Raw genomic sequence first — 23,404 nt, 5'->3', positions numbered from 1 at the left:
ATATTTTACATCTTTTATGCATCTAAGGCAATTATTTGTGTCGAAAAAAGTGCATCTAAAAGACGTCTATAAGATAGACGTCTATTTATTTCCCGTTCACGACGTGAATTAAGACGTCTTTTAGACCAGTTTTTAGATGCATATTAGATGCATTTTAGATATGTTTTTGTTTGCAGGGAATACGTGTTATACGTATTTCCGACGTTTTAAAGACAGTTTATTTTAAAGTCTAATTTTAACTTTATTTTTAAACTTTAAAAATAGTGTGTCTGTAAAACGTCGGGAAAACGTATAAAAGACGTTTAAAAAGCGCATTTTTGAAAACTCTGAAAGGCGCATTTGTAGACGTCTAGATCGTAAGGCTGATAGACGTTTTTAAAAGGATGACTAAAAGACGTCTTAACAAAGACGTTGAGAAGATGTTTTTGAAGAGATGTCTTAATGACATCTTTATAAAGCCGTCTTTTAGCCTTATGATCTAGACGTCTACAAATGCGCCTTTCAGACCTCTTCAGCGACATCTTTTAGAGGTCTTTTATACGTCTTTGTGTTTACTGGGATTGAACACAAATTCTTAGAAACTGGACATAATCACATGGAAGTTGACTCCATGCACAGTGCAATCGAAGCTCAAAAGAAAAATGTACCAATTTTTTCAACAATTGATTGGATGATAGTTTTCAAGTTGGCACGGTCTTCAAGGAAACGAAAGAATGCTAAACCATTCAATGTACATCAACTGACATTTTCTGATATATTAGATTTGCCTGATTTATCAAGAAAAAAATTATAAAAAACCGTAACAAAGATGAGAATGGTGCTACCGTTAAACGGCTGAAAATAAAATGTCTAAAGTATGAGAAATCTAAGCCAAATTGTTTCCAGTATCGTTATGACTTTACCACGCCGTATATAAATGTATTTACAAAGGGCAGAGGTCGGTAATTCAGCTTGCCTACAAAAATAAATAAGGCATACTAAACTCTACTGCCCATATCACAGGCAAAAAGAAATGACTTGGAAAGATTGTGTACTTGGGAATAATTCCTATTGAAGTACAAGAATGGTACCATAATCTGCCCGTCAGTCAGACTGCAAGAGGCGTGGCACCAGAGTCTGGTGAAGATGACTCTGAAGACGAATGAATGTCACCTACTATGTAGCATTATTTTTTTAGTTTACGATTGAAAAAATATGTCTTAAGTATTAAAATTCCTATTATTCGTATGTTTGTTTATCAACAATTGATTAAAAGTAGTTTTGTCTGCCACATAATAATAGGTTTGCCTTATTTTAATCACTATATCATAAAAAATTATTCACTAAAGTTTCTTTTAAGCCTCAACTTATTTTGTGAAAAAAGTTATTTGCATCTCTATCTTTGTAAAATAATAAACATTTTGAAGTATGCAACATATGTTTTTCTTATGATTCCTGATTTATAGATTTCTTCAAATGTTAAAATTCATATATCTCAGAAACACCGAAATGTTAAATACCAACTTCTGTCAGCAACCCGACGATTTCATTTATGGCATAAGTCTTGTGTGAACTTAGAGCAATGCGGACATTTCCTACTTTACAATATTTTTTTTGTAAAAAGAGTTGGTGTAATTAGGGATTGCCAGTTACTAACTTTACGGTATACTTGGTATACTAAATATTAGTATACAGATTAGTATACCCGTTTACTTTTATTTGTGATATAATTTTGGACTGGGTTGATAATTTAATAATTATATTTTCTTAATGAATTAAGTTACTGGACCATGTCTATTATTTGACTAATCATGATTAAAGTGTTTTTCTTTTTAATTCAATTTTTGTTTCTTACATTAATAAAAACTTCAATTTGTTAAGTTGTTACATTTTTTTACAGGCTGTTTGTGCTGCTCTTCACCGTTTTAAGATTTAAGATTTATTCTACTAGTTCATTCTACAGATTTCTTTGATCTGAAATAGATAGAAATAATAGTAATCAAAAAAATCAATAAGTAAAAAGTTTAGCTTACGTTATACTTTACAGTATACTTTACGGTAAACTGTAAACTAAGTTTTTAGTATACTATACACCGGCGATCCCTAGGTGTAAACAGTGAATCGACCCTCAAACGAGCAATAACACTTTACAACAAATTTTTATTAAATTCAAGCATTTCTGAAACCGCTGTTAATTTGTTTTTGGCTAACAAAAGCTATATGAGAAATTGTGAGAAGATGGACTTAAAAGAAAAACACGTTACCCTTGGAATATTAATCCAAATGATCAAAAATGTAATTAATTTTCAGAAACAACAAATAAGTAAAGTTAAACAAATTGTAATATCTATATGAAAAAAAAATATTTTTTTAAAGTTGCGCAATAAAAGGGAAAAACTGTCGTTGGATTACTATGCAGAGGTTTTTTATATTATCTGTTTGTCCCCATTCTCCCTGCCAAAAAATAATTTTAAATTTATGCCAAAAGCAAAAAAAAAAAAAAAAACATAGCGCACGGAAGAAATAAACCAGAATCACCGACCGATAAATGCTAATGACTTTCTGATGAACATAACAGTAGCAATTGTTTATAAAGAAAGCTATTGCTACAGTTATGTTCATCAGAAGTGCGTTTTATTATAACTAGCAAAAAGCAACCCGTGATACGGGTTATGATCGGTCTGTTACTTAACAGACGGACCATATTTATAGTGGCAGTTTTCCACAATTTAAAGTTGCGAAACCTTAACTATACCCTTTTAGAAAAACGCCTTAAAATTGACAAAATTAAACCATCTGTAAAATTAAAATAAAAAGTATGCGGATGTAAAATAATTTACCAATTATTCAACATTATTTAAGTAATTTACAAATGACGTAAGTCACATCAGTTAAAGGCAGAACCATTTTCCTCGACATTACTAAGTTCAACACAATATGTTTTTAGTTACTAACACAAAATAATCACACTTTATCATGCTTTAAATTGACGAAAAAGTAAGGCTATATTCTTGTTATATTTTTTATAACATGAACTTTAATTAAAAAGATTAATATTAAGCGAACGTAAATTATACATGGTTTATTAATTTTTTGGTATCCCCTTGATACATTTTTCTTTAAAACAGGAAATTGTCTTTAAAACGTTAAATGCACACAGCCAAATAAATTTATTAAAAATAACAGACCATTACTATATATGGCACTAATCTGACCATTTTTATATATATGTCCTCTTTGTTTCAATAGCTTTTAGTAAATGGTAATTTACTACCATTTACTAAAAATTCCTTTTTTTATTCGAAATTTAATTCTCTTAAATATTTTGACACTAATAAAGGACCTCCCTTCCCCGTTTTTGCCTTAATGGTGGTCAGGAGAATAGAGCTATTTTTATTAAGAGTAATCAAGTTTTTGATGAAAACATTTTACAAGAAAAATAAAATGTAAAACAATGATTTACATGTATAACAATTTTTTCTTTTTAATATATATAAGAATTTAACATATATAAGAATTTTTTCTTTCCTCAAAAGTGTTGCAAATGCAAACTAAGCTAATTAATTAGTCAAAAACCTTATAAAATTTAAGTAACTCGATATTTGAAAAATGCGCTAAACTACAATATTCACCACCCATTTAAAAAGATTCCCTAAATTACGTACAGCAAATTATTAGGCTTAAAATAGAAAAAATTGAACTAATTGCATACATTTATATCATTTTAACTAACCAAAATTTACAATAAAAGGTAATCAGGTTTCTTTTTATAAATCGTATAAATGTGTCAATCGTAAATCCTAAAGAAAAAAAAAAAGCAATTATGATACCATATATATATATATATATATATATATATATATATATATATATATATATATATATATATATATATATATATATATATATATATATATATATATATATATATATATATATATATATATATATATATATGGTATCATATATATATATATATATACATATATATATATATATATATATATATATATATATATATATATACATATATATATATATATATATATATATATATATATATATATATATATATATATAAAACCAATTTAAGATATAAATTGCATTTTTAGCATGTTGTCTTGGCTTTCAGTATATAAATAAAAGCAGTAAGTTCCAATAATGAAACAACCTATTATTCATTTTTTACAATAGTCACCAACATGAAGGTGTCTATTGTTAAAAATAAATACCAACACAAAACATCACAACAATAACACATAACAATAGAATATTTACATCCTTGATCCTTAAATCCAGTGAAGATAACAAACCAAATTAAAATATGAAAGGCAAAATTAGAAAACCAATTTAAAGTTAACTATATTTATCTTTTTACTAAACATATAAATACATAAAAGTATATTTGTTTTTATGTTCAATATTAGTTATTCAATTACTTCAAATTTAGGACATGAAAACACCCTAGATTTAAAGATCAAGGTTGCATACTCTCATACACATTACGCTAAACATTAACAGACATTGTGTTTCCAGAATATTTAAAAAAGGCTAGACAACACACCTTAGCTCTAAAGCAGTAACTCCGCCTGACACTAAATGCTGCCAAGTCACACCTTTGCTATAAGTACATCGCTTGGCTACATCTCTGGAAACATACAAAAATTTGTATGTTTCCAGAGATGTAAAGGATTGTCAGGTTCACAAAAGGTCAAAATAATTGAAAACAACTGTCTAATTTTCTTTGGCATATGTGTTAAAACCGCCTCAGAAAGAGTATTCTGCCATTCAGTGTCATCTTGCAACAGACCTTTCAAAACACATGCTTCAAAAAACGTTTCAAGGACAATACCATTAACAGTATGCACATCCTCCCAAGATGTTGCTCCTTTTGCTTGCAAAAGTAACAGTCTAAGAAAAAACAATTCTCCAGTTGGATTAACTTTATACATTCTTACTATCACCTTATTACCACCCCATTATCTAACCTTCCATTTACAATGTTTATCATCAAATATAAAGTGATAAGGAATGTCTACGTACGAATAGCAATGTGCTCTTTCATTTTCAGTATTTAACTTAAACCATGCCATTAGGTACATATCACGCTGAGCTGCACGATCTAAAGCCTTATGTTCTGCTCCTTCTCTAAAATACAATAATTGATTTTCAGGTAGATGTTTACCAAGTCACAGCACTTTAAAAACACGGAAAGAACATAATATAAACATATGTACAAACTATAAGCACAATAAATGTGTTTAAATATGTATATAAGGTTAAATATATACTAAAATAAATAAATACCTTATATACATATTTAAACAAATTTTTAAAAAAATTATGTAACACATATTAACACATACACAAACAGTAAAAAAACACTTTACATTATTATAAAAACACATTGATAAAACAACTATAAAGCACTTATTACCACACACACATACATATCAAAAAAGCATATATGCAAACAATAAACGTGTGCAAACAAAAATTCTAAAAATGACACAAGAAAATTTAAAAAGATACAAAATATATATTTACAAACAATTCTCTTTACCTTCTTTTTTTTCTCATAAGAACTGTAATCTTCATAGCAACATTTAACCTTTACATACAATAACATGTGAGATGCGTTGTCAGTGTTGGCACAAAATTTTTTTTTTCTAAATTTTCTAAAAAAGAACAAAAATAGCTAATAGCATCACAGAAATTTCAAAGTAAAAATAACAATTTTATGGAAACAGCATTAGTATAACTTTAAATAACATCCATACCCCTATTTTCCTTCTGATAACTAAAATAATTTAAAAAAAAAACTACTAAAAAAAAAACTAAAACAAATAAAATATAAACGATTTAAAAAATTAAAATTCTTTCTACTTTATCTAATAAAAACTTAAATCCTTTCTACTTTATCTAATAAAAATGTATATATAACTATTTCTTATACTTACTTCAATTATAATATGATCTTATGATTCTTTATATAATATATCTAAACTAATAATTAAATTCCAAAAGGAAAAAAGTTTTAACTCGCTCAAAAGATCTTTCTCCAATGACCGCGTGCATTTGAAGAACGCGCTTTTCAAAAGCCTAGTAACTAATTCAAAGCCTAGGAACTAATGACGAAACGACGTTAAACGTTAAACATTGAGCATTTCTGTAGGAATTATATTATAGATACTTGATATAAGTTATATAATATAACTTATATTAATTATTATAATAAAACGCTTAAAAACATTGAATTAAAAACAAACAAATTTTTTAACTACCACTATTCACAAAAGTTTGAACGATTGCAGAATTTTTATCAAGTATGTTTGGTTTTTGTTTAATAAAGAAAAACTGTAAAATGATATCGACTTAATTTTTTATATTTATTAAAGAAAAAGTAATTAGCTTTAAAATGAATATGAACATGTTATAAAAATTTTAATATTTAGTTAGAAAAAAAACTATTACAAAAAATCTTATAGGAAAAATAAGAAGCACAAAAGATTAAAGGAATTGCAACATTTAAACAAAAAATGAAAAAAAAAGCGAAATTAATATTTGAAGTGTCCTCCTTTGTTTTTATAGCAAAGATAAACTCGTTTATGCATTGATTCAACTAACTTCATGCACATCACGTGAGGTACCTTCAGCCAGTACTCATTCAAAAGTTGCTTTAAATGCTGAGTCGATTGAATTTCATGGTATGTCAGTTGATTGTCAATCCAAGACCAAATATTTTCGATTGGGTTGAGATCAAGGGCACCAGGGCATCACATTGAACTTTTTTTTCAAAAAATATTCTTTGATTGAGTGTGCTGTATGAGCTGAAGCCCCGTCTTGTTGAAAGATGAATAGCTTGCTTCTGCCATACAAGTGTCTGATTGATGGAACTAAACACGTTTCCAATGTGTTCTTGTAGGTGTATTGATTAATTCGGCCTTCATACAGCTCACAGAAGCCTATACCTTTGTGAGAAAAACATCCCCAGATGCCAACCGATCCTCCACCGCCTTGTCGACGATGTTGCAAAAACCTGTCTGAATATTTCTCAGTTGCAAATCTTTTGACATAGATTCTTCCCTTGCGGTTTACAACTTGAAAGTTAGCTTCATCACTCCAAATAACTTTTGCCCACTGTTCTACAGACCAGTCCAGCCTTTCTTTGGACCACACTCGTCGTTTACGTTTATCCGTGATTGAAAGAATAGGTTTTTTAGCAGCTATGTACGTTCCAATACCTTTGTCCGACAATGTTCGTCTCACGAGCTCTCTGCTAACTTTTGGATTATTTTTTGACTCATTGAAGATTTGTGCTAGCTTTTTGTAGCTGAGTCTGGGGTTTTCTGTGCTCATTCTGAATATCCCATTTTTGTCACGGTTGCTGAGTTTGGATGGTCTCCCAGTACGCGGCATGTCGGAGGCGTCCTTGGTAAGTTCCCAGGTTTTGATGGTTTTTCTAACGCAATATTCAGAAATGTTAAGTATTTTGCCTATTTGAACGTTTGTGTGATTTTTGTCCGCGCCATACCAATAACTTGCCATTTGATGTCACTAGAAACTGATTTTCGACCCCATTTGCACGCTATTGAAATTAATTTGAAATTCACAATATTTTAAGTTGTTTTTGAATGAATTAAAAGCTGCCTGATGATGTTGTGATGAATTTTTTGATTGAAAAACTACACAATTATTTGCTAATTAATTGATAGATTCGCTGCGAAAAAAAAATTCGCAGCGGATTTATCAATTAATAAGCAAATAATTGATCCTAAATAAAATCGTTTAAACTTTTGTGAAACCTCTTAATTTGTATCACCTACCTTTTAATGAAATTTCTGAGTAAACGGTAATGAGTCAAAATCTATTTTTTTTTTATTCTATTAACAAATAACCTATTTACCAAATTGGAAAAATAATTATTTTGACATCCATTTCCGTTATATTTTTATTCAAGAAAAACCGAAGACTAGATTTGAAATATCTGCAATCGTTTACGCTTTTGTGAATAGCTGTATTGTAATAATGAAAATCGTTAAATTTTCTTTACAAACTTGTGATGCGGTTTCGCAAAAAAATCAAACGGTAAAAAGATTAGTTTAAGGTATTCTTTACAGTATATTCTTTACAGTATACTGTAGGGTTATTTGTATACTAAATTTTCAGGGTACCGTATACTTGCAACCCCTTGTCATTATACAAGATTCAAATTTGGTAAGATGGTTGTGGAAGTTAGGAATTGTGGAAAATCATTTACCGTCAACGGATGGACAAATACGTGCAGTACGATATATATCAGGTGGAAAAACTTAGTATTTGAAACGTCCAGTTAACAAATTGTGTATGCTTGAAGAAAATAAACTTAATGTTATTAAAACCATATTTATAAGGCCGTGGATAGAGTGCTGAAAGTCGGCACTTTAACGGAAGTCGCTTATAGTACCGGTGTAGGAGAAACGAAGTACTTAACCGGTACGGATCACTGTACAATAACTCCAACCTGACGGTACCGATCACTTGACAAGTGATTCCTACCTAGGTGCCGAACACTGTACTTGGGTACCGAACACTTAACATATTATTTTCGCCGTGTAAATGTCATAAAAAAAGTAACAAACTTGGAAAAAGATACGAAAAACATATGCTCAATAGCCGTATAGTTTAAACAAAATTTTAAAGACTTTTCAAAATTGAGTATTTATCACTTTTGTTTTTGTATAGTAACTTTTTTAGATCAAATTTAGGTTATTAAATACTTGATTTTATAGCTGTTTTAAAGTGATTATCATTGTCTAACTTTCTATTAAATATTTATGGGGGCATTTTAAATTATTTCTTTCCATATTGTTTACATTTTATTCTACATTTTTCACAATTATATTTTATACTATATGTGTTATGGACATGGATATGTTATGGACATCTATCTAAAAAGCAGCACATGATGGGTTAGGCACATAAACTAAATAGAAGGCTTTAGGTGGACGTGTAGGGAGGGATAAAGCAATATGGAAAATGATTGATTCAGGATATTGATGGCCTATTATGAAAAAAGATGTTGGAAATTATGTTGCCACTTGTATATTTTGTCAAAAATCAAAGTCAAAAATGAAAAAAGTCTCTAGAGTTTCATCCAATACCAGTTCCAACAAAAGTATAGCATCAAGTTGGTGTTGATCTCTGTAGTCTTTCTGAAAATCTAGAAGGTTACATTGGTATTTGTGTAGCTGTAGATTAAATCTCAAAATGGATCGAAGCAAAGAATATTTATAGGTATCCAGATTTCTTTATGAACTCATTTGTCGTCATGGTTGTGCATTGATTCAAATTAATGATCAAGGTCGAGAATTTTGTAATAAAGTCTCTGAAAATTTGTTAATTCTTACTGGAGCTTATCAACGTTTTACTTCTGTTTACCATCCTCAAGCAAATGGTCTGGTTGTAAGAGCTTATAGAGCTATAAAGGGTTCTATGCTTAAAGTCTTGAACGGAGAGCTAGAAAAATGGCCTCGTTCACTAGATGGCATACTGTTTGCATTTCGAACAACTCGCCAAAATTCAACAGGTGTCACTCCCTTTCAAGTTATGTATGCAAGCAAGCCAGTCTTACCCATACATTGCATAAAAAATGATCAAAGCTGAATTCATGATTTAGAAAGAGAAGAAGGTATTTACTTTAATAATGAATGAAATTAGTTTATTAAATTTTACTTAATGAATGAAATTAGTTTGTTAAATTTTACATTCAAAGCAGGCAATGTTTCAAAGGAAGACTACGATCAGCATATTACTGAGAAAAATAGGGCTCGAGCTGAAAAAGAACGGGACAAACACAAGGCAGTTGATGGTGAAATATATTGCTTGACGGCAGACATGGAATCTGTTAAGTTCAGGGGTGGGTTTAGGGTTAGGCTTGTTAGGCGCGTCGACTAACATCTTTTTTGGTAAACACTTTTAAATTAAAAAGCTTTCTAATTTTAAAAAAATACATTCTTCCATTTTATTTTGTGATTTTTTAGGTGTAAAAATAAGGAATTTTTATAAGTATAAAGTCCCCATCTTGCTCGTTTTTTACCGGCTTCCGAGTTTAAGAAATATTTGTAAAGTGGATTCTAATTTTATTATCGGTAGCGTAATTTAGGCGAAGTTAGGCTTAAGTTAGTTAATTGACTGTTTTTGTCGTTTTCAGCTTTTAAAAGTAAGATTCAACTTACCAATTTAAAACCTTTTTTTAGTATGTCTTGCATTTCTATACTGTCTGTAAAAAAGTTAATTGAGATCGGTTTTATCGAAAATCTACGAACTGTTTATTCCGAATTGTCGTTGAAGATTAATTTCCTTCACAAACCAGATCTTTATGACTTGTTGACTGTTCAAAAGTCAATAAAGAGAAATATTTATGGTGAGTGTGACATACCGCAGAACTCAAGGAAAACAATGGCGTTGAAGTAGTTCTCTATTTAGTTTAAAAAGGAAAAGGAAAAATAATAGCAAATATTAATTCTTTATATCAACTACAGCAATAGTAATAACATTAATAACAATAATAATAACAACATTAACAATAATAATAGTAATAATAGTAACAACAACATTAACAATAATAATCATAATAGTAATCATAATAATGCACGGCGATATTTTCTGATTGATTTTCTCCCACTTGCTATAGTTTTGGAGATTTTCGGATACGGATCTAACGAAAACAGATTAATAAACAAGTACGACATATTATAACAAGCAATACGTCGTCAATATTATAAGCATTTGAATAAAAATTTAAAGTCAAACTTTATGTTAAAAAATTATATACACAAACAGTACTCGATATAATCATTACAAAAAATCAAAAGAGTTTTTTATAACATAATTTAGACGCGAGCCATCAATAATATATTTGTTTTAAGCAATCTTATTCAAATTAATACGAATAAACTAATGTCTATACTCACTAAAAGGAAAAGGTATAATAGAGGTATGTAATTCTACCCGAAGGTAGAAACTAGTATTTTAAGGGTAGAATAATCGTTTCTTAAGTTTAAGCAGTGAAAATGGTAGAAAGTTCTACCCCTGAAGATTATTTTACCTTTGCGTTAATGTCACTAGAATGCGGCTCACAAACCATAAATTTCTTTATTTTTATGAAAAGCTCTTAACTTAAAAATAGACAAAGCTAAAAATAAATAAAAGTATTTTATAGTTTATAAAAATATTTCGTTGGTTTTTATATTAACCAAAAAAACTTTAAGATAAACAACTTAGACAATTAAAAAAATAAATTATATATATTATTACCAGACTTATAGCTGCATCTGGTTTTAATGATACATGCGGCATTGTAGCATGTTACTGCAGTTATAGATTTCAAATTTCGGTATGGAGTATTATTGTCAAGTTGAGTTTTGAAGAAAAGGGTTTTATAATGCACGAGGGTTAATCAATCACATGATGTTCATGATCATGAAACAGCATGGTCATGAAAAACATCTGAATTTGTCGTGTAGTTTAGATGGTTGTGTTTATTGCTATAACACTGTTAATACATATAGATGTCATGTTTTAAAATTTCGTCAGTCTCATCTAGTTTTCATAACTTCCGATAAACTAAATTTATCTAAAGACAGAGAAGAAAACGTTGAAAATATTGTGGAAGCGGAAGCAGAAAACATAGCAATTATTGAAAGTGTGGATGAAAATGCAAAAAAATTAATGACAGAATTTTCTGCTTTTTTAGAATCTTTTGGAAACAATTTATGTATAACACAGCTGCATTTGCGCGCAAAACACATGCTGCCACTTTCCACAGCTTCTTCAATATGTAATAAAATTGAATGTTTGCTTGATTTCTTCCAGAACAGTATTGTATCATTAACAAGAAAAAAGCTTAAAGCGCTAAATATTGAATCAGATGACAACTCTGTGTTGAATCAATTATTATCATTTTCCTCAATTTATGACAGTGTCTCTCAACTAATTGCAACTGATCATCTTAGAAAATTATATATGCTTAATAACCTTGACTTTGTTTCGCCAATAGAACTTGATGTGCAGACTAATGGACTTCATCAAGTAACTGAAAGTCTTGGTGGTTCTAACAAAGTAATAAACAATAAAACATTTCCTTTGCCTGTTGTAGTAGTAAACACAAATAATAATATTTATGCAATAGAAAATGAAAAAAATCTTATAAAAAATAAAAAAGTTGGTTATTATATTCCAATTCTTCAAATTTTGAAAACCTATCTTCAAAAAGATGATATATAAGCTAGTTTTGAAAAGAACTGTTTAAAAGCAGTTAAAAGTGATGGCATTATGCGAGATTATTCTGATGGTAAACATTTTAAATCCTTAAATGGTAATAGCAACTTTTTATTCGTTTACATTTGTATAATGATGAGTTTTAAATCTGTAATGCACTTGGAAGCAGAAGGGGTACTCACAAGGTTTCAATTTTTTTTTTTATAGCTGGAAATATTGAAACTCATTTATGGACAAACCTTGATCATATTCACTTGGTATTAGTTGCACAATATAGTACTGTCAAAATGTGTGGATACGATAGAATTTTAAATAAGTTAAGGAATGATATTAAATTGCTTGAGATAGATGGGCTTGATTTAAATATTCTTGGCAAAATTAAACATATCAATGGTACTATAGTTACATTCTCATTTTTTTGGTGGTTTTTCTACTTGCTTCTCATCTGGTAGAGTTTGTCATTACTGCATGATTTCGTTTAAGTTTCTTTCAAAAGTTCATTCTGAATCTTCATGTCAGTTGAGAACATCAGATTTACATAATTATCATGTTCAAGAAGTAAAGACCAATAAACCACTCAGTGGTGTTTACAGATGTTTTTACAGTGTTACAGTGTTTACAGGTGTGTTTTAACTTGAATTTATAAATCAATGGAGTAAGAATAACTCATAGTTGATAAATTATAATATGAATAATTATATTTTGTAGCTGTTAGAAGAGGCAAATCTCATAGCTGGAAATGAAGGAACCAGTAAAATAAACCAATTCTTTACAGCTGAAAGATCTGTAAAGATACTGGAGATGGCCAAGTCGGGGAAAAGAAATGCTGAAAATAATGGCTTGGTGACTAATATTATGGCTGCCATTGGATCTGAGTCGAATTTCAATATTGAAGGTTTATAATATATCTCTTTATATTTAATTTACTTTGTGTTTATTTATGTTAAAAAGTTATAACATTTTTTAGCACAACAGATAAGAGCATCGATGTTGTGCTTGCCTGCCATGTTTGGTGAAAAAATTGAAAGATGGCTTGTGATAAATAAGGTCTCAATAGTGTTTTGAAGCTACTATTCTCAATGAGGCTTATGATTTTTCAATTTTTAAAGTGTTTTTTTTGCTCTTATCAATATAAATGTGTTATTTAAATTGACAATTCTGATTTTTTTAGGAATCAACTCTAAGCACACCAACAATAAGAATCACTTGTTCAAATCAAGCCAATATTCTGCATTTTGAAGATGTGCATATAGCAATCTACATCGATAAAGCATTAAAAATTTTGATAGCATCTTATTGGGTTTTTGAAATAGCCTTTGATTCGCGACTGCAAAAAACATTGACATTTTTAGCCAACTATATTTGTGGACTTCCGTGTCAGTCCACCAGTTCAGCGATTGCTGAACAAATTGTTGTAAACTTATCATTATAATCAAAATTTTTTTTATTTTAAATGTGTTGTTTTCACTGTCGTTGCAAATTTTTAAATCTTAACAAAAGCAAAAAAAAAAATGCAAAAAGCACAAAAATATAAAAAAAACTAAGCCTTCTTTTTAAGGGTGGAAGAAAATACCTTAAAAGTATATTTATCTACCATTTCGCCTACCTTAAAAGGTATATCATATATCCTGCCCTTTAAGGTAGGATATTACTGAGGTATTTTATTATACCCCTATATAATTATTTAACTATATTTAACTATATTTATCTACCATTTCGCCTACCTTAAAAGGTATATCATATATCCTGCCCTTTAAGGTAGGATATTACTGAGGTATTTTATTATACCCCTATATAATAAAATACCTCAGGAATATTCTACCTTAAAGGGCAGGATATATGATATACCTTTTAAGGTAGGCGAAATGGTAGATAAATATACTTTTAAGGGTAAAATTGTCAACCTTGCTTAAGGTATTACGTTATACCTTGAGGTGTAATTTTCTACCTTAAATAAAGGTAGACTAAAATACCTTATTATGCAGGGTATATTTTTTTTACCTTAAAGGGTAGGATATGTGATATACCTTTAAAGGTAGAAATTCCTACCTTTTTTTTAGTATGTAGAGAGAGGAAATAACTTTTGGCTTGAAGAAGAAATAAGGGTTGGAACATGCAAACCCAGATGGACTAAAGATATAATTGATAGTGTTAATACTGAAAATTTTTTTGGTGGAGATGAAATGAATGCTACTGTCGAGAGAGATATAGGTTACCACCTGTTATTGGCTGGTCCAATGGTAGATGGCTACCTAAAAGAAATTGGTTGGATATTTCTTAGTAAACTGGCCAGAGGAAAAATTACAGGTTTTGCTCCTAAAGCTTAAATGTTTTTTCCAAGGGGAATAATGTAAAATATAATAAGTCTAATGAAAGCTTATAGTTGTGCTTACATCATGGTACAAGCAGACAGTAGCAAAAAAAGTAAAATGCTTATGAAAATAACAGCAAAAGATGCAGCAAAAAAATATTTGACCCTTCACGATACGATGGAACAAACGTTTTGGCAAACAGGAGTTTTCTCAAAGTTAATGGGGAAACAAACAAAAAAAAAAAAAGCGCCTCGCATATAATGGTAGTGCAGAAGTTGTAATAACTGATAACACTACAATTCAATTAGATTATTTCCACAACAGGCAATATATTAGAATAAACTTTTACATTCAAAGATTCACTGCAGATAATATTGTTGTTGATTCCTTGTTACAAAGTACCAATAATTTGTGAACTTTAAATATATACTTCATAAGTAAAGAATGTATATATGAAGAAATGTGTCTGTATATACATACATATATATATATATATACATACATATATACATATATACATATATATATATATTATATATATATATATATATATATATATATATATATATATATATATATATATATATATATATATATATATATATATATATATATATATATATATATATATATATATATATATATATATATATATATATATACACACACACACACACACACAGTCGAATCCCATTAAGTCGGACTCTACAGGGGTTCAGTTATAAAATCTAACTTAAGTTTTGATAAAGTTTAAGGGAAATTGGAAATCTGTCTTAGCAAAAGTTTGACTTATCTAGGGTCTGAGTTAACAGGAATTTACTGTATATATATGATTTTTTAAAGAAATTATTTTTTAAATTTATTGTTATAATTGCATTTGTAATTCTATTATTTTGTATTTCTTATTATCTTGTATTTTTTATTAAAGTATAAAAAACAGCCTAAACTTGAAGTACCTTATTTTTTATATTTGTGTTGTGTTTATAAATCTGATTATGTTATATTTTTTATGTGTAAGAAGTTTGTTGCAAAATAATAACTAATTTATTTAATTTACTAGAATTACTTCAGAAAGATTTAAACGTAGAAAAATAGCTGAAGTGGTATCGAACATTTTTGAAGAATCTGGAACTGTAGATATACTGAATCGCAATGTTAATCCATGTTCCAGCAATGTGTTTTATGATTACTCAAGTTTTCATGAGATAAAAAATGAAAATGATAGAAATTTAGAATCTAATAAACTTTTTGCAAATTCTAATAGTTATGATTGTAGTCTAGCTATTATCGAGTCTGAAAATAGCGAAATCGAATATATCGTAAACAATATTATATCACTTAGTGATAATAGTTACGAATGGTTTCCGCGTATGTTTTCTGATGATGAGAATAGTGATGAAGAAAAGGACAACAGAAACGTACTTGGTAAGCTTACTAGTTGGGCTCTAAGCTTCAATATATCACATTCAGCTTTAAATAGTTTGTTACCTATATTACAAGGATCTGGGTTAGGTTTACCAAAAAATTCAAAAACACTTCTTCGTACGCAAAAAAATATTGATATAAGAATTGTTGCTGGTGGAGAATATTACTATTTTAGCTTGCAGTAGTGGTGCCCAAAAACCTAGTTCCATTAACGATTATGTAGAAGACTTTTTGGGAAAGTTCAAAGTTCTTGCAAAAAATGGTTTTATCTATGAAAATATTTGGTACGAAATCAACCTTGCTGCTATTACATGTGATGCCCCAGCTAGAGCATTTGTTAAGTGTATTAAGGGACACAATGGGAATTACTGCTGCGAGCGTTGTGTTCAAAAAGGAGAGTAGTGTGGCAGAATAATACTCCCACAATTTCATCAACTTTAAGGATTGATTTGGATATTTGTCATCAAAAGTATTCTGAACATCATAGTGGTGTGTCACCTTTAGTTGAAATAAATGGTGGCGAAGTTCCCTTTAGAGTATATGCATCTAGTATGCTTAGGGGTAATGCGAAGACTCATAAACTTATGGTTGAATGGCCGAAGATGTTGAAATTGTCACATATTACAGTTAATACTTTGTTTGATCGATTGTTTCAGATACGTCGTTACATTCCAAGAGAATTCTCTAGAAAACCAAGGTCTTTATTAGATATTAAACAATGGAAAGCAACTGAACTAAGAATTTTTCTAATATGCACTGGACCAGTTGTTTTAAAGGGGTTGATTGAACCAAAAATATATTCAAACTTTTTAGATCTTTCAGTTGCAGTTAGAATTTTATTATGTTCTATGTTGTTGAAAAATGATGTTGATTTTGCTCGTCAGTTACTTACTTATTTTGTGCAATCATTTGGTGAACTTGATGGTCAGGATCAACTAGTGTACAATGTCCATTTGTTAATACATATAGCAGATGATGCAGTTAACTTTGGAGTACTTGATAGATGTTCCTCATTCAAATACTAAAATTTTTTAGGTCAATTAAAAAAGCTTGTTCGAAGCCCGCAGCAACCATGTTCACAAATCGTTAAGCGAGTCTTTGAGGGTTACTTAAACAAATATATACAAAGAGATAAACAAAAGTTTAGTGTTGCTCATTTTGATGGGCCAGTAACCATTGCATTAAGACACTGTTTGCAGTTTAAAAATTACCAAGGTATGGAGTGTTTTGTTTCAATTAAGGAAGGTGAAAATTGTTTTGAAATTGCCGGAAATATTGGTTTAGTTAGAAATATTTTAACTGGGAAATCAGACAACTCTTGTGATGGATGGGTTATGTTTGAGGAATTTGCATCTTTTGAGGCATTTTTCAAAGATCCACTCTCTTCCACTGATTTGTCTGTATTCTATGCAAGCAAAACGACTGGTGTTCATAAAGTTTACTTACTGTCAGAGATAAATTAAAGTATTTGCGAATACAGTTATGCATTTGTGAACTGCATTTATGAATTGTTGATATTTATTTTTTAAATTTTGTTGCATAAAAGCTTATTATCTGCATAATGACATTATCATATAATACATTAATAGTAATTAACAAACAATTATTAGTTATATTATTGTTATATATTATGTAGAGATTATTGTCATTTGAATGTATCTATCTATCTATCTATCTATCTATCTATCTATCTATCTATCTATCTATCTATCTATCTATCTATCTATCTATCTATATATATATATATATATATATATATATATATATATATATATATATATATATATATATATATATATACTACCCCAGCTAACCTATACAGACGGGTCCCGTACGGTATTGAACCGGGGATCTGGTATGGTTTTTATCCGAGTTACGGCACCGGGAGTCAGACGGGAACCGTACGGTTTTCCCGGGCGTTAACGCCACATATCGACTGTTTTAGAATTTACCTCAGGGATGAAGTTTGAAATTGTCATTTTGTGGTGTGAAAGTTTTTGCGATACTTTATTAATATTATATTTCTTTTACGCTTTAATGTTGTTTTATTTTCAAATAGTGGTATATATTTTCCAAATATTTCGTTAAAGTTATCCGTTTGTCGAATTACGATTGTCGGATAAGAACAATTTTTTTACTGTTTGATTTTAGTAAAATATATTTGAGGATAATTTTTTTACTAACAGTATTTTAGGCATTGCAGTTTCATTATGTTTTCGTTATGTTTGCAATAACTATTTATAGATAATTCTATGTTGATTTTTGCTAATTGATTGAAACATTAAGTTGAAAACACTGGTTTTTAGTTGTCTGAGATACTGTAATTAAATTACGCGCGAAAGCAATTACAAAGAGTGGACATTGTGCAGTTTCCTTAAAATCCTATAAATATACTTTGAGCGGTATTCTTATGGATATATTTGAGTTGATTTGTAAAGTGTAAATTGAAGGGGAATTTTTTGTGGATGGGAGTTTTTTATTAGAAGAGAAAATGTAGAGTTGAAACGTTGCGTTCGCCGCGAGAAAGCAACATATAGATTGTTAATACTTTTTACCGCATATAATTTATAAAATCTACCTTCATTTAATTTGTAAAAAAATTATTTTGCTAATTGGGGAATATTTATAACCTTAAGATTTTATTACCCATATACTTTTTTTATATTATTTGTTATTATATTATTATCTATTTATTGTTTGTTAATTAATTAATTTTGTTGAATAATAGAAAAACATTTTGTAAAATTACAAAGATATAAGTAACCTTACACAGTAAGCCTTAACTAAATTTAGGTTTTCTGAATTGTGTCCAAATTAATTTCAACGTTTTCTGAAAGAGTATGTTTTACTGATCACTATGTATATAGTCCACCAAATCAGAAAACTCCTATTAAGTAATTATGGCATTTTAAAGATTTTTTCGCGCCTTTTTTGTCTTTTATGACCATCTTTAATCCGCCGTTTTTTCTGCCACAAATTTAACTGCAAAAGACAATCATAGAACAAATTTTGTTTCAAAAAATGTTAAGAATCGGTAAATCACATCCTCAGACTATTTTAGATCATCAAAAGAATAGAGAAAAAGTATGTCTTTTTTGTGGTCGCAAATGTCATATGAAAATAAAAAACCAAAGCCATATAATTTCTAAATTTCAGAGCTGTTTTTCGGATTATAACATTTCTGATGATCGATACGCTACTGGATTGTGTCCAAGGTTGGTATTCTTAATGATTTTTAACTAAATAAATATATATAAAAAGTATATATGTCATAAACGTAAAACCATTTACATAACTGAAAAATTGGATACCTTGTTGAGCTCAAAGAAATATGATTTGATAAATGAATTAAATCTCATTTTGCTTGATACTAGCATATCTCTCTCTTTTTAAGGTGTAGGGGTATAGTTGAAAGAACAAATGTTGTTGATCTCAGGCAGAAAATCAACTTTGACATGGACTGGTCAAAGATGACTATCCCGGCTAAAACACGAAATGGGTAAAATATTATTTTATTTGTATATCTGTTGTAAAGAAATATAAAATCATAATTTTATATATAATTTCAGGAAACTAAAAACTTGCAGCTGTGAAATATGCAAAATCGCAAGAACGCAGGGAAGGATACCCAAGAAAAAATCTGGTATAAAGAGTTTTAAAACGTCAGCTATTAGTCCGCGGTGTAGTTCTTGTTAACTACACCGCGGACTAATAGCTAACTAAAGTTAAAAGAGGATTGCATCATAAATGCAATTCAACAACGCTCAGGTAGAAAACGTTTTTATAACTTTGATTATTTGACTGTGAAAGGTTGTATACTATGTTCTATAGAAAACAAGTTCGTAAATGTAATTTTTTTTTCAGAAATAACATTTCAGCTGCATCCGGATATCAAGGTATTAGAAAAACCGTATTAATTTGGGTTATTAATAGAGAGATGAGTGAGAGAAATGTTAAGACTAATAAATCAAAAATATAATTTTAATTTAAAAAAACCATTGTAAGCTTTTGAACCTATAACCTTTTTAACAATGTAAAGTTGTCAAAACCTTTTTCATTCAGTCTGCATAGTTTTGTAACTTATTTAGATGTCAAGGAACAAATGGCTTCTCAAGTTATTAAAGAAAAGCTATGTAGTGAAAGTGGTAACACCATTTCATTGAAGACAGGAGGTAGTAAACTGAAACTATCTATTAGATCTGAGAATACTCCAAAAACAACCAATTTTACTCACAAAAATCTTCTTTATATTCAGAATTCTCTTTCCTTAAGTAAACATCAAATGATAAAACTTGCTAATATGATAAGGTAAGATAACAATACAAATACAAATTTAATTCTGCACAGTAAAATGATGCAATATCTGGAGTAAAACATATTATATAAAAAAATTATTAATTACAGAGTTGTTGAAAAACGAAGAAACTCTGTAGAACCTGGACTGAAAGACTGTGTCTCTGATTTGGACAGTTATCTTCTCCCATTATTTACCGAAGAAAATATTTTATTTGAATTTAAAAACAAAGATAAAACTTTGGAATATAAAAACATTACAGTAGCGTACTGCAATGTTACTATTTTTGTTAAACTACTCCTAGATCTTAAATGTGTTGATTCTAAGAATCAGTTGCTAAAAATTGCTGTTGATGGGGGAAGTGGTTTTATCAAATTTTGTTTAAATATAGTTAATCTCAATGAAACTTTTGAAAATTACGGCAAAGTTGAAATAGATTACCTGAAAACAAAACCGGGAGCAGCTTCCAGGTCTTTATATGAAGGTGGTCTAAAAAAAATGTTTAAAGATTCGTCAGTAAATGCTTCATTTCTTCTTCAGGTAGCTCCAGAAATCCCAGAAAGATATTTAAACATTAAAATATTATTTGAAAAATTAAATCTTGAAATGGTTGAGCACATTGTGGTATGCGACATAAAACTTAATCAAATTCTGACAGGTATATCTCCAAGTAGCAGTTCAATTCATCCCTGTTATGTATGTGAGTGGGATAGAAGAGAAGCTTGGACAAATGCTCCATAAAGAACTTTCGAGAGCTGTCAAAACAACTATACAAAATTCAAAGAATCTGGTTCAAAACCTAAGTGTGCACAACATTTTAAGAATTGTATAAACCCTGTATTAGTACATGGAAACCCCTCTGAATTTCTTGTTGATAGACTTGTTTTACCGGAGCTTCATATAATGGAGGGAACTGTCAACCATGTAATGGATAACATGGAGCGGATTTGGTCGGAAATGAATATGAAGATTTACGAACACTTGCAAAAAAAGACGCAAAAATAAAAGGCGCGAAAAAATCTTTAAATTGCCATAATTACTTAATAGGAGTTTTCTGATTTGGTGGACTATATACATAGTGATCAGTAAAATATACTTTTTCAGAAAACGTTGAAATTAATTTGGACACAATTCAGAAAACCTAAATTTAGTTAAGGCTAACCGTGCTTACTATAAGTTCAGACAGAACAAAACGTAGAAAAATTACTGCTGAAATGGCAAGAATTGTGAAAGAAGTATCATGCAATTAATCCGAGTTGTTGAATAATATTTTAGTGTTTAATTCTTCTAAATCTTGTCCAATTTTCAAAAATAATTTTTTACCCGATTCTTCTCCTAAAATTCCCGAAAATTAATGCTGGTTGGATGACAATATAAATTTACCTTTTACTAACTCTATCATTAGTTTTGAAGAATCTAGTGATAACATCGAATGGAAAGCTTGTTTGCAGGATGATTTTGACAGTGATGGTATTGATGGCAACAATTGCGTAACAAAAGTTAATGAAATTGTATCAGATGAATTAAAGCAATTGACGATTGCATTTAACATATCTCATAGTGCTATAATTTGCTTCAGAATTTGCAAAAATTAAATTTAGATTTGCCTAAAGATGCTAGAACACTTCTTAGAACTGATCAAAACATTATTACTGCTTCTGTAGCTGGTGGTGAGTATTTTTATATAGGAATAAAAAACTGGTTATCTTTGCTCCTAAATAAATCTTTAATTTAATCTAATATTACACAGCTTACAATTCACATAAATATTGATGGTATTCCTTTATTTAACAGCTCAAAAATTTCTGTCTGGCCATTTCTTGGTTCGATTGTAGAACTTGTTTTTCAAACAATGTTTTTAACAATGTTTTTCCTAGTTCTTGTCAGTAATTATGGAGGCAGCTTGACACAATTTATCAAGCAAAACATGGCCTATTTAATGACATCTAAGCAAGCGCAACAGTGTAGCTTGATTGGCCAACGAAGCAAAATCAAATTTTGAGCACTGTAACACTTTCAGGTTTTGTTTAGTAAGTATTCACTTCAAATTTGTATGCCCTCATTTAACAGCAACATATTAATCTTGAGTTATTTATTTAGATCACAACATTTAGCCCAGAAAAGTAATACTTGCTAAATGGTGTAATAATAATAATAATAAAAATAATAGTTTAACATGTATACTGCGGCATCAACATAATTGTTTTATATGTATTTAGGTGCTGCTAAACAAAACTTTGCCACTAAGGACACAAGCAAGGAGATGCTTGAGAAGTAACTTTCTACGTGGTTTGGAAATTCACGGGATCGTGGGGAAGGGAGCCGAAAACCGAAAGGGAAGAATTCAACAGAAGTCAATAATGTAATACAAGTCCTGATGATGCAGTTACAAATGTTAAATAGTGAACAAAGTTTTTTAATCCAGCATCAGTTAAGAGTTTACAAACTGTTTTCCATGGTATAAATTATGATTTATTGAAAATAGAACCCAATGTGATCTGTTTTTCAAGCACTGTATACATTATACTGGTTTGTCCAGCCTGTAAATATATTTTGCCTTATACCACACAGGATCTGATATCATACAGTGATATTTAAGTTCTAAATATAATTTCAATTTCCAATTTTACTTAGTTCTTGAAGCATTTATTTAATTTCTAATTTTAATTTTACTTCTTTTGAATCAGTTCTGATGAAATTAATTTCAGTTCAGTTCTTATGATTTCAATCATTTTAATTCTTATTTCAGTTTCTAAATCAGTTCATATTTTACTTCTATCAAATTTTACAGCAATTAGTAGTCCTAACGAAACAATTTCTTGAAAAAATTTAATGTAGTCTTGAAGTGTATGAATTTGGGTAACTTATACTAGTTGCATTCATTTAAAAAAAAAAAATCTTATGGCTCCTTCCTGGGCCTTAAATAAAAAAAACATACCCTACCCCGGGGTAAGTTGGCGCAAACTATAATAAAGATTACAAACGTATTATTGAGTAAAAATTTATAAAAATTTTTTAATATTTCTATGAGCTAGAAGCAGTTAGTAGTTCGAATATGAAGCCAAAACAACACCCCACCTTTGTTCCTGGTAAGAAAATCCCCTAAAAAATTTTTTTTGTAAAAGATAAAATT

At 29.3% G+C, this 23,404-nt stretch overlaps 2 protein-coding genes and 2 pseudogenes across 3 annotated transcripts; 3 read left to right on the top strand and 1 right to left on the bottom strand.

Moving 5' to 3' along the window:
* Nucleotides 1–3,445: 3,445 nt before the first annotated feature.
* LOC149888017 (uncharacterized) lies at nt 3,446–5,880 on the bottom strand. Of its 2 annotated transcripts, XR_016452786.1 has the most exons (4): nt 5,543–5,880; nt 5,023–5,127; nt 4,544–4,890; nt 3,446–3,779 (listed from the first exon to the last, which is right to left on the bottom strand). XR_016452786.1 is itself a non-coding variant. In XM_090088359.1 (3 exons), the coding sequence occupies exons 1-3, from the start codon at nt 5,575–5,577 to the stop codon at nt 4,620–4,622; spliced, it is 411 nt and encodes a 136-aa protein (XP_089944485.1). In that variant the 5' UTR covers nt 5,578–5,880; the 3' UTR covers nt 4,106–4,619. The 2 variants fall into 2 exon arrangements, 1 of the variants encoding a protein (XP_089944485.1); XM_090088359.1 differs by lacking the exon at nt 3,446–3,779 and having other exon boundaries at nt 4,106–4,890.
* An 8,225-nt stretch (nt 5,881–14,105) lies between these two features.
* Nucleotides 14,106–14,833, top strand: LOC149888016 (uncharacterized). Its single transcript, XM_090088987.1, has 4 exons — nt 14,106–14,138; nt 14,301–14,561; nt 14,617–14,639; nt 14,689–14,833. Exons 1-4 carry the CDS (start codon nt 14,106–14,108, stop codon nt 14,831–14,833), a joined length of 462 nt encoding a protein of 153 aa, XP_089945113.1.
* Nucleotides 14,834–15,012: 179 nt separating this feature from the next.
* Nucleotides 15,013–17,453, top strand: LOC149888015 (uncharacterized; annotated as a pseudogene).
* A 2,486-nt stretch (nt 17,454–19,939) lies between these two features.
* LOC149888014 (uncharacterized) lies at nt 19,940–22,273 on the top strand (annotated as a pseudogene).
* Nucleotides 22,274–23,404: the final 1,131 nt, after the last annotated feature.

Source organism: Hydra viridissima, unplaced genomic scaffold (assembly GCF_058129835.1).
Source record: "Hydra viridissima isolate aposymbiotic clone 2 unplaced genomic scaffold, HvirCarnegie_v1 scaffold_5, whole genome shotgun sequence".
In the NCBI taxonomy this organism is placed as follows: Eukaryota; Metazoa; Cnidaria; class Hydrozoa; order Anthoathecata; family Hydridae; genus Hydra; species Hydra viridissima.
This window is presented reverse-complemented; position numbering and strand designations above follow the sequence as displayed.